Below are 12640 nucleotides of genomic sequence, written 5' to 3' on the forward strand. Positions count from 1 at the left end.
CCTATCGGAGGAGGCGCGGGCGGGGCCGCTGCAGTCCTGCCTCCTGGAGGTGGTGTCACAGGGGGCGGGGCCGTGGGTGAGCGCGACGTCGCGCGAGGTTGCAGGGGGTGTGTGGGGCGGTGCGGCCCGGGCTCCACGTACGCAGGGCGGGCTGGGCGGCGGGTTTTGCGGGCACCGCGCCTGCTGGACCCGGCGAGCGTCGGCTTCGGGAGCGTCTCTGCCGCCGGGCAGAGGTCTGGAGATGCGGGGATGCCGGGCCAGCGACCGTTCTCACCTAACATTCCTAGAGCCCCGATTTTGTGCCAAGAACCGTGCTAGGTGCGCTGCATCTATTTGTTCATTTACCCCTGCAACGTAGGTATGGCAAAATAACAATTAGAAAAGACAACAAAAAAATTTTTTAAGAGAAAGAAAAAGATGAATGTATGTCGAAAAGAGGAATGCAAGTCATTAAAGAAAACTGGGGAAATGTAGCACAGTTGCTGGGTTGGGGGGAACACCCATGGGTCTCATCACCTTAACACAACTACTGTTAGCATTCTATATATTCCCCTTTCTTTCCAGTTTTCCCCCATGGATGATATATTATTACTATTACTGTTGTTTTTATTATTAAGCAGAATAGTGATCATATTAAATATTCAATTTTGTATTCTGTTCTTTGGCTAACATAAGCATTTTTACATGCTATAATTAATGCTCCCTTCCTAAATATTTCTGATGAATGCAAAATCTCCTGTCAAGTGGTTGTACCAACTTAACCACTCACCAACAGTGGGACAGTTAGATGGTCTTACAGCACATTTTAAAAACTTACAGGAAGCAGATGCCGTCTTGTTTTGTCCTGGGATGCGTGGACCTCTCCCTGCCCTGTGATCACCCCCTGAAATAAAAACCCGCCCCAAGAAGGAACTTGTAATTTACACCAAATGCATCATCCTCAACTGCTGCTCTTTTACTTTATACTGTCGCAAATCTTCAAGGATCACCCAGTGCCTGAAAGAGAAAACCCATTCTCTTTATTATGGCATCCAAAGATGGTCACAATGGGGACCCATCCCTATTTTCCAGGCCTCCTCAGGCAAGCAAGCCTTATCTACTCACTGTCCTCAAACCCACTAGTACAACCTTATCTTCCCTCATTCCTGCCTTTGCTCCTACAGAGAGCATCTCTGTCAGTATTGTTCCTAACTTGTGGTTTCTTGGGTGAGGCTTGTCCATCCACCTAGATGAAAAGCTTCTTGGGGATTGGATTCATACCCTGTAGAGATGCAGTTTAGAAAAATGGCAAGAATACCTGCTTTTTCAGACCAGGATTGAAATTCCAGCTTGCCACTTACTAGCTTGGGCAAGTTACTGAATGTCTCAGAGCCTCTGTTTTCACGCAGGTTTGTTTGAAGGCTTACCAGATGATGAACTCTCAGGGCCAGGCATGCAGTAGGTAACAGCAAGTCATTTCTGTTAACAGTATACTTGTTTTTCTTCCTTCACCTCTACTCCAGCACGTTGATAAAGTGTCACCGGGCAGCCAAGGATAACATACTCTGTGAGCTCAAAGTTTCACCAAGGCTGTCCATCATTGTGAAATGCTCTGCTTGGAACCACAGAAAAAGACTTCAGTTGCCAGGGCAGGTTGGTTCATGGAGAAGGATACAGGCAGAACCTAAATCAATATGACTGGAGGCTGAAAGGCATAGGTACATGGTGAGGTCATGGCTCCAGACTCCATGGGGTTTGTCAACCTGAATAGCCCTCCTCTCCATGACTGCAAGGTTCCAGATTACCTGGGCCAGGGACTAAGACAGTCAACTCTGTGAGGTTAGGGGCCGTATCTGTGGTCTTTTCCACTCCTCACTGCGTCCCTGTCGTCTAGGACAGTGCCACGGCACACTGCGGAATGGGTAGGTGAATAATCCAGAGAAAAGATGAGAGAGGCACTGGGGACACATGCCAGCTTTCTGGAGCTCACTGTCTAGCCTGCCATCAAATAGGTTCCTGACAAGGGCATTCCATGTGGAGAAGTGTGGAGTGGCTGGGTGTTACTGGAGTATGTGGCTGGGAGTTACTATTGGGCAACAGACTATCTGAGAGCAGAGGAAGGGCAGAGAGAATCCCAGGGTTGGCCCAAGATGATGCAATCTGGAGGTCTGGGTTCCAGTCCCAATTCAAATGTCAACTACCTGGTGTCCAGAGTTGAGTCACCCGCCCACCCTGTGCCAAGATCAACTCTGGAGACACTTCAAGCCCTATGTTTAGAAGCAGAACATGTTAGCTCCATTTTACAGATGAGAAAACCGAAGCTCAGAGAAAACAAGGTCATGCAGTTGGTATGGTAAAGGAATTTGGCTTGAGTCACAAGCTGAGCAGTATGAAGCCTTGATGCTCTGGTCCCTGTACATGGCTCTTGCTGGTAAGGATTGTTGATCTAATGATTGGCTGGAGTGGGATGATGGGAAAGGCCTACTTGTCAACAGCCCTAGGACAGGCCACAGTAAGTCTGCCCTTCTCCATTCCCTTCCTCTCACACCTCCAGTCCCAGCTGGACCCTGTATTTTCCTGACCGACCATAGCCCAAGCCCCTCTGGCTCTAGCCAAGTTCCAGCCTTTCACCTCTGCAACCTGAAAGGACCCTTTGGGATCCTAAGGGCACAGAACTGGGCTGAGATGAGGCCTGACACAGAGCTCCCCAGTTCCCCACACTGCCACCACCAATCAGGAAGCAGGGGAGATCAGCAGTGGCCATTTTACAGATGAGTAAGACAGGGAAGAGGAAATCATTTGCTCTCATTCAAAAGACCAAGGGCCAGACAGGAATTCAGGGCTGTTCCCCCTCTTCTCCTGGGACTTTCTGATGGCCAAGGGGTTGGGATTGGCATGTGAGCTTCAACTGAGCTCAAAATAGCTCAGAATAGCCTGAAGAGAGATCATCACACCCTATTTCACATATGAGGAAATTGCCTACCCACCTCTTTCAGCAGCTTCGATCCCCTCAAACCCGCCAGGCACGGCTGGCCCAGCTCCCTTGAGCTTTGTTCCTGTCCCACGTGAGCCACAGAGAAATCCAGACATTGGATGGCCACCTCCTATACGTGTATCTGTATCCCCCAGAGAACCCTGATAATGAATGATGTTCACAGTATGTTTAGAACCGAAACAGTTTAGAAATAGCCCAGCTATCCCACAAAGGGAGCTGGTCAAACATATGATCACACATCCTTACTGTGGAAATCAGTGTGCCGTGGAGAATGATGACACATAGCGCTTACTATGTGCAGGCACTCCTCTAAGTATCATATGCATTTTGATCTAATCCTCACAACATCCTATGACAAAGAGATTACTACTGGTGCCATATTACAGATGAGAAAACTGTGACACACACAACTACTGAGCCTGAGCTCTAGAGCCCACAAGCCACAACTACTGAGCCCACGTGCCACAGCTACTGAAGCCTGTGTGCCTAGAGCCCGTGCTCCACAACAAGAGAAGCCACGACAATGAGAAGCCCACACACCGCAACGAGGAGTGGCGGCCCCCACTCGCCACAACTAGAGAAAGCCCGCCCACAGCAACAAAGACCCAACACAGCCAAAAATAAATAAATTTATTTAAAAAAAAAAAGAAAAGAAAACTGTGGCACAGATAAGTTCAGTCATTTGCCTAAGGTCGCACAGTGAGTGATAGAGCTAGGATTCAAACCCAGGCAGTCTGGTGTCAGAGCCTGGGCTCTTATCCACCATGATAGTGTTATAGAAAGATTTTTCCTGGCTTGGAAACCGCTTATGATATTCTGTTCATGAAAAAAGCAAGTTACTAAACATTTGCTATATAATCCCTTTTTTGTAGGGGAAGAAAAAAGGCATAAATTCACATGAATAGAAAAAAAATCTGAAAGGATATATACACAAAGAAGTAGGGCTGGTTTGGGGAGATGATGAAATCATGGGTGCTTTATGTAAGCTTTATACACCTGTGCATTTTTGAAGTCCTATGGTAAACATGCCAAGCTTGTGCCATAATAATAATGCTAACATTTATGGAGTGTTTTCTATACATGTGACACTTCATGTGCATTACCTCATTTAATCTTCACAACCACCCTGTGAGATCGACCCTGATTTTCTTCACTTTACAGGTGAAGAAACAGACTCAGAGATATTGGTACTCTTACCGAAGGTCACACAGCTAATAATTTGCAGAGCTAGGATTTGAACCCATGTTTCCTGACTCCAAAGCTCATGTTTGTTAAATGAATAAATTATTGACTTAGCCACACTTTAACCAGGCATGCCCAGAGCGGGATCAAACCCTTGGTGTGGACAAGCTTCCAGAGAGGAGATGGAGGGCCTACCTACCTCCTTGGTCACTGCTCATGACTGAGTTTTACAATACTTGACTCAGGTGAGGAGGGCCTGGTGAGTATTCTCATAGAGTCTTGTTTTTTACAGAAAACTCATGATTACACGTGAAAGCTGCAGTCTCTCTGACTTGATTCATCACACCCAGAGGAAGCCTGGTCACTCAGAACAGGAGGCCACAGTCATGGCACCACTTGCTCACTTTCATTTCCGAAACACAGGTTGCCAAGCATGCTTACATAGTCTCACATTTATAATAACTCTGTGAGGAAAGCAAAGCAGCTCATCTTATTTGACTCATAAGGAAATTGAGACTGTGAGTTGTTTAGTTAATGGAAGGCAGAATTGCAAAGAAGTTAACAGCACAAGCCATGGCGTCAGATGGATGTGGGTTGGGTTCCAACTCTGCTGTTTATTAGCTTTGTGACTTTGGGTGCTCACATCACCTCTCTGAGCCGTAGTTTTCTCATCTGTAAAATGGGAGTGGTGATGCCTGTACTCACAGGCTTGAGGGGAAGAGTAGATGAAATAATGTATGCAAAATGCTGGGTCTAGTGCTTGGCATTCCAGAAATGGCAGCTGTTATTCAGTCAACAGATATTTATTGGGCACCTACTATGGACTCAGCATCAGGTGCTGAGGATACAACAATCAAAAGTCCCTGGTCTCCTGTTGCTTGGATCTGGGTCAGTGAGGGCAGAAGCATGCAGATACCTGGGTGGAGGGGTGCTTTTGGCATAGGGAGTGGCAGGTGCACACAGAACCTTTTCCCCCCAACATTTTTTTATGAAAAATTTCAAACATATACCAAAAAAGTTGAAAGAAATGTTCAGTGAAAAGCCATTCACCTCCCACCTAGAGTCAACAATTAACATTTGATTTGCTTTATGACATTTCTGGCCTAGATCGCCTATGCTATTTTTGTACTAGGGGCCCTGCCTTGAAGATTTGTAGTCAGACTAGCTGGGACTGTCATCAGAAAACAGTGGTCTTTTGCAAGAGTTAGAGAGGAAGACAGAAAACTCCCCTTTTGACCAGTCTTCTGGGAGAGGCCACCGGGGGGGTCCCCTCCCTTTCATAAAAAAAGCCTTTCTGTTCACTGAGGAGCTTGGCCCTCTTGTCAAGCGGTCAGTCCCTCACTGAGGCAGGATCAGGACACACAGTGGGTTAGGATGTCCCTGTGAGAACCAGCTGCCGTCATCACTGAATTTGCTAGCTGGTAAACGCAACCATCAGGGGCTCCAGGCACAGGAGCTGGCAGCGACTGAAATTTTTGGTGTTCATCTGCCTGATATTTGGTTTCCCTGGGCTGCCTGGCTTACAACCTGCTGGTACAGGACCCATGCCAACAGGGTTCACATTCACTTATCCCCCTCACAGGGGAGTCCCTCTTTAAGGAAACCCAGCTCATAAGAAGTGCTGATGGCCAGAAAAGGACCAGAAATCAGAACCAGGGCTGACCATGAGGGCTAATCTCTAGAGACCAGGGCACCTACTCCCTTATTTACTGTTGAGAAGCAGAAGCCTTAGAATCCTACATTCCTAGACTTTTAGAAGTGGAAGAAGACTTAGAAGTTATCTGGGCTAAAGTTAAGTGGTTAAACACCCAGTTGCACAAGTCAGACTGCCCGGGTTGAAATCCCAGCTCTATTACTTACTAGCCCCATAAACTTGGGCTAGTCACCTAACCTTTCTGTGCCTCAGCTTCCTCTGTTGTAGTAAAGGCTAATAGTCCCATCTCACAGGCTAGTTAACTGAGTTCATACATGTAAAGTGCCTAGGACAGTGCCTAGCATGCTTAGTAAATTTTAGCTCCCGAAAATACCTAAAGCAAAAGTAACCAGGTAGTGGTTTGCAGCCATTTTTTTCCTACCATGTCTTAACATACTGTGTCATTATTATTTTACAAAAGTGGGATCATACTTACACACTGTTCTGTAATTTCCTTTTTCACCAAATAATATATCCTCTGTGCCATTTTTGAGAAACCTTAAAAGCATTTTCCTCTGGATTTTCCCCCATGTTCAGAACCATCACATGGGTGGCAGATTGTGTGTCCTGTAGTTTACTTAACCAGTCTTCTACTATTGGACATTTAGGTTATTCTCAATTTTTTCCCTTCTGTAAATAAAGCTGTGCTGAGCAAGAAGTGACTGATGCCAATGACTGTATGACCTTGGGTGTGACCTTCTAGGTCTCAGTTTCTTCATCTAAAAACAAAAAGACAAGATTCTACCAGGTGATTAGAATCTCCCTTGATCCAGATATGAATCGCATGCCAGACATCTCTGACAAGCAACCATCAGTTTCTGCTTTCATTTCCCTAGTGACAGGGTGCTCACTACCCCATGAATGGTCAATAAAGTATCCACTCGTGTTGGGTCAAAATCTGCCTCCCTGCTACTCCTAGCCAAGTTTTAGTCTCTGGGCTCCCATAAATTCAGTCTATACTCAGTGGCCAGTGGCTGGCCAGTGCAGAAGGTAAAAAACTTTGATTCCTCCTGCCCTCCCTTTCTCCATGCTTACTATGTATTAGGTCTTCTGCTGAGCAAATGGATGTGACCACAGGAAAAGTTAGCTGCAGGGTCAGAACTAGATCTCAGGTGCCCTAAATCCTATTCCAGGGGACTGTCCTCCATTGTGGGTTGGGCGTGCTAAGGCCGGTGGCCATCGTCAAATGCATTGCAGTGTTCATGCCCCAGGCAGAGTCCTGGGGTGCTCTGTGAGCAAGTGACCAGAATGGGGGACAATTTTAGCCTCATCAGGGTTTTACTAGAGCTGGACCCAAGCCTCTTTTCTTTTCTCCCACCTGTCCTTAAGAGGTTTAGAAACAGGTCAATTTAAATACAGTTTCAAATAAAAATAATTTCAACTGTGTAGCTCTGAGGACTTAGTTCTCTGTGGGTCCTGTGTCCTCCCCAGGGCTTAGCATTGCTCTTTTCTTTCATTCATTCATTCATTCATTCATTCATTCAATATATCCTTTTTAAGAGCCCACTTGGTGCCCTCTCTGACATGTGGTAAAGTTTGAAAGAGAAATTTTGCCAGTCCAAAACCCCATCTGAGCTTTAGTTTCTCCATTTGTAAAATAGAGGTGTTGAGTTGATCTATTCTTCGCCATTCTTGCAAGACATAGTGAAGGTAAACGAAGTAAGGTGTAGAGAAGGATTCTCCTGTTTGGGGATCGAGTGAATGAATGCCCTCTTTTCAACTGAGCACAGTGCCTGTAGTAGGAATGTAGCAACTACTTGTTGAATGAATAAATCAATGAATGATTGAATGAATCAGTTAATGTGGAAAAAAATGCATTTTTTTCTTCCTCCCTGTCACTGCCCCTCTGCTCCTGTGTTAACTCCATAGACAGGCCAGCAGGGCCAGCCTTGAAGCCTGAGATAAGGCCTTTGGCGGGTGTCTCCCCTATCCCTCCCCCGAGTGGGTGTGGAGCCGAGGTGTAATGCCTGGTGCTGGTGGAACTGACACACAGAGACGGACACAGGATGGGCTCTAAGTACCAAAAGTCTGTGCGGGGCCCGCTGACCCTGTGGGCCTTTATGCTGGAGGTGATTCTCATTCTCATTTTCTTCTTTTTCACTTCCTATGAAACTTCTGTAAAGGAGCAGGAGAAGCTCATGAGGACCTATCGAGGTGAGTGTCCAGAGGGGAGGTGGTCACAGAGGCAAATAGCAGGGGCAGGGGAAGAGGAGGTCTGTGGTCCTCCAAGGGCCTAGGGGCTCCTTTCTGCAAGGTCTCCAAGGAAAGGGGTTCCCTCATCCTCTTCCATTCGTTGCACAAAGACCCAGCCAACCATACAGTCTCTTCTTTAGGACCGGTGTCACCATCACCTTTTCCATGAAGCCTCCCTTGATTTGTCAGGGCAGAGGGAGGGCCCTCCTTTTCTGTGTTCCTAGAATTCCCTTTGCCAAATGGTCTTCACAATTCTCTGCTTCTCTGCTCCCCCACCCCCGCTTCTCTCTCCTTAAAAGCAATGAATTTCATGTTGTTGTTGGGTTTGGGGGATTTCATTTCCTTTTTTTGTCTCTTTTTCTCATTTCTGTGCCACCCTCCTTTTGGAAGCTTTCCTCTCACTTAGGGTCTGGGAAGTCTGCTTTCTGCCTGCAAATCCAGAGCCATAAGCTCTGGCTGAAGGGGAATGTAGGATGGTTGTTATTTTTTATGCAGCTAAAAATATTCATAGACTGTGATGAGAACAACTCTAAACAAGACAGACATCCACAGTGGTGTGGCTTTTGCTTTTTTTAAAAGTTGAGATGAGTTTTCAAGTATATCTGTGGGTCAATATGCTGTTTATGATAATGGAAGTGCCTCCTTGAGTGAAGTCCCTGGGGCAAAGCTGAAACTTGAGCCTATTTGAGTGCTTGCTTGTTTCTAATTGATGTTAACTAGTTAACTGGAAGCAAAGGGAAGGCATCCCTGGGCCCTCAGCAGTGGAAAGAAGGACAAGGAGATGACTTGGGTAGGGAAGTCCCTATACTGCTTAATGGGCTAGCCCAGAGAGGGCTCTCAGTGCTGGACAAGTGAGACCTGGGCACAATTTTAATTCATTTCAATTTACTTTAATTCTTTTTAATCCGGTAGAATGTAATTCAATCCATTCACTCATTCATTCCCTCAACCCTGTATTACAATGCATGCTAATCAGGGATGATATTTATTGATTACTTACTAGGTACCAGGCACTATTCTAAATGCTTTACCATAACTCTACAAGACAGTTACTATTATGATCTCCGTTGTTCTTGTGAGGAAACTAGGCACTTAGACATGGAGTGATTTGCCCAAGGTTGTTCAGCTAGCAATAGCACAGCAGATTTAAACTTAGTCAGCCTTATATTTTAAATAGGTAACCAACAAGGACCTACTGTATAGCACAGGGAACTCTGCTCAATATTCTGTAATAACCTAAATGGGAAAAGAATTTTAAAAAGAATAGATCCATGTATATGTATAACTGAATCACTTTGCTGTATACCTGAAACTAACACATTGTTAATCAACTATACTACAGTATAAAAGTTAAAAAATTTTTTTAAAAATTAAATAGATTAAATAAATAAAACTAAATTAAGGGAAAAAAATAAACTTAGGCAGCCTGGTTTGAGTTTCCATGCCCTTAACCACGATACCTCCCGACCCCATTTTACAGTAAGGTTATGTCTCTTGTCATATAATCAGTAGGCGTAGGAGCCAACATTGAAACTTTGTCGTTTGGGTACAGGGTCCCTCTTCTTTACCCCTAGGCTGTGCTGCTAACATATAATAGATATAAGTGTCCTCAGATGCTCACTTGGTATGGAAGCACAGAGGAGGGCCCACAACCCAGGCAGGGAGATGGTTATGTCAGGAAAGGCCTCTGGAGGGAAGTGACTGCCCAGCCAGGACTTGGAGGCTCAGTAGGAGTTACCATGTGAAAATGGAGGGTCAAGAGCACAGCAGGAACCATTGTGTGTACACTCATCGGACTGCACCGATCTGGGGTTTAACAGTGCAGTGCTGTTGGAGCATAAATAGGGAAGCAGGGTGTGGTGGACCCATTGCGTTGAGTGAGAAGTTTGCCCTTCATTCTTTTGATCTAATAGGAAGCAGGAGTGTGATCAGTTTGGGTTTGGGTTATGGAGAAAGCCATTCCAGGGCTGGCATGGGGATGGGGAAGAGAGCATGACTTGAGGTAGAAGGCCAGTGTGGAGGCTGTAGTGTAGTATGGACCAGGGGGCTTCAAATTTTTCTGATCATGCACACCATTATTAAAGCATGCACCATATTTATACGTACTGCTACATGAATACATTTTGTACGTTATTATGCACATACACAACTTAGAAAATTTGAAAGAAATCAAAAGTAAATATAAAATATTTTCAAATTACTGTTCATAATGGTGTCAGTCACTCTTAAGGCAAGGTCCATTGTTACTGTTAATGATAGTGGATGGGGACTTCCCTGGTGGCGCAGAGGTTAAGAATCCACCTGCCAATGCAGGGGACACGGGTTCGATCCCTGGTCCGGGAAGATCCCACATGCCGCGGAGCAACTAAGCCTGTGCTCCACAACTGAGCCTGTGTGCCACAACTACTGAAGCCTGCACGCCTAGAGCTGGTGCTCTGCAACAAGAGAAGCAACTGCAGTAAGAAACCCACGCACCGCAATGAAGAGTAGCCCCCACTCGCTGCAACTAGTGAAATCCTGCGTGCAGCAACAGAGACCCAATGCAGCCAAAAAGATAAATAAATACAAAGATGATAGTGGATGGCAATCCGTTCCTCGGGGTCTTCTTAACAATGTCAAATCATCTCGCTTGACTTCTCGTCAGATACGATTAGCTTGACTTTTTATTTTAAACCCTGAACGTGGCTGACGGAGAGTCTGCACGAGGGGAAGTGGCACTCTGCCCTTTTGTTTCTGTTTGTTTGGCTGCCATTATTGTCCTGCCTTCAATCTGTGTTTTTTGGCAGGAGTTGTTTGAGCCATTAGTCCATTTTGCGAAGGTTAGTTGACTTAAAACTAGGTAGCAATCTGTCAATCCACTTAATCTAATCCAGTCCCTGTAAACGAGAAGTTATTTAAACCAGCCAGTTCTTTTTTTTTTTTTAACATCTTTATTGGAGTATAATTGCTTTACAATGATGTGTTGCTTTCTGCTTTAGAACAAAGTGAATCAGCTATACATATACATATATCCCCATATCTCCTCCCTCTTGCGTCTCCCTCCCACCCTCCCTATCCCACCCCTCTAGGTGGTCACAGAGCACCGAGCTGATCTCCCTGTGCTATGTGGGTGCTTCCCACTAGCTAGCTATTTTACATTTGGTAGTGTATATATGTCCATGCCACTCTCTCACTTTGTCCCAGCTTACCCTTCCCCCTCCCTGTGTCCTCAAGTCCATTCTCTATGTCTGCATCTTTATTCCTGTCCTGTCCCTAGGTTCTTCAGAACAATTTTTTTTTTTTTAGATTCCATATATATGTGTTAGCATACAGTATTTGTTTTTCTCTTTCTGACTTACTTCACTCTGTATGACAGACTCTAGGTCCATCCACCTCACTGCAAATAACTCAATTTCGTTTCTTTTTATGGCTGAGTAATATTCCATTACATATATGTGTCACATATTCTTTATCCATTCATCTGTCGATGGACACTTAGGTTGCTTCCATGTCCTGGCTATTGTAAATAGAGCTGCAATGAACATTGTGGTACATGACTCTTTTTGAATTATGGTTTTCTCAGGGTGTATGCCCAGTAATGGGATTGCTGGGTCATATGTAAACCAGCCAATTCTTAAAAAAGACACTTTTAAGACAATCTGGAAATTGGAATAAAACATGAATATTATATAATATAGAGAAATTATTGTTAGTTTTGTTAGGTGTGATAATAGCATAGTGGGTGGTTTTTAACCTATTTAGAAACAGGTTTAACAATTTAACAAATAGTTAAATTGTTAGAGAAGCATATTGAAGTGGAATGATGTCTAGGGTCTGCGTCATGCCAAAAAAAAAAAAAAAAAAAAAAAAAAGAAGAAAGGAAACAAGGATAATAAAAACAAGATTGACCCCATGTGACAATCATCAAAGCTGGGAATGGGTACATGAGGTTCATCATGCTACTCACTCTGTTTTTGTGTATGCTTAAAATTTTCCATAATACAGAGGTAAATTAAAAAAAAAAACAACAAATCCCTGTCATTAGTTGCAACATGACGAATATCGAGAAACACATGTCACCCCCGTGCTCAGTGGTCCAATATTCCCTTAGAACACCTTCCAAAGCTAGGAGACTAAGCTGTCTGACATCCTGAGCAAGTGAGAGGAGGCTCCTGGGTTCATCTGAACATTAAATGCTTGCACAGTTGCAAACTTCACCAAGTGCCTTTAGGGGTAGAAGAGCCTAGATTAGTGGTTCTCACAATGCGGTCCCCAGACTAGCCACCTCAGCATCCCCTGGGAACTTGTTAGAAATACCCAGGCCCCCATCCATACTTACTGATCTGAAACTCTAGGGTGGGGCCCAGCAATCTGTGTTTTACCAAGCGCTCTAAGTGACTAATCCTCATGGAAGTTTGAGGACTACTGGAGCTAGACTGATTCACATCTTGCCTCTGCCTGTTCTTAGCTGTGAGACCTTGGGCAAATCACTCAACCTCTCTCTGCCTCTGTTTTAGCCTCTGTCACCTGATGATAGTACTTAGTTAGCTGTCGAAAGGATTAGAAGAATGAACACATACCAAGACTGATAAAGAGTATTGTCTTTTATTATGTATAAA

The 12640-nt window shown here is 44.8% G+C and overlaps 1 protein-coding gene across 2 annotated transcripts in view; it reads left to right on the forward strand.

Annotated features, from left to right (window-relative positions):
* Positions 1–7855: 7855 nt before the first annotated feature.
* The window catches only part of LOC103071481 (RH-like protein), a 33375-nt gene continuing 28590 nt past the window's right edge, over positions 7856–12640 (forward strand). For both annotated transcript variants that reach the window (XM_007459142.1, XM_007459143.1), the window contains exon 1: positions 7856–8003. In XM_007459142.1, coding sequence (XP_007459204.1) covers positions 7856–8003 — 148 coding nt within the window. The remainder of the gene's footprint in view (positions 8004–12640) is intronic.

Source organism: Lipotes vexillifer, unplaced genomic scaffold (assembly GCF_000442215.2).
Source record: "Lipotes vexillifer unplaced genomic scaffold, Lipotes_vexillifer_v1.1 scaffold496, whole genome shotgun sequence".
Taxonomy (NCBI): Eukaryota; Metazoa; Chordata; class Mammalia; order Artiodactyla; family Lipotidae; genus Lipotes; species Lipotes vexillifer.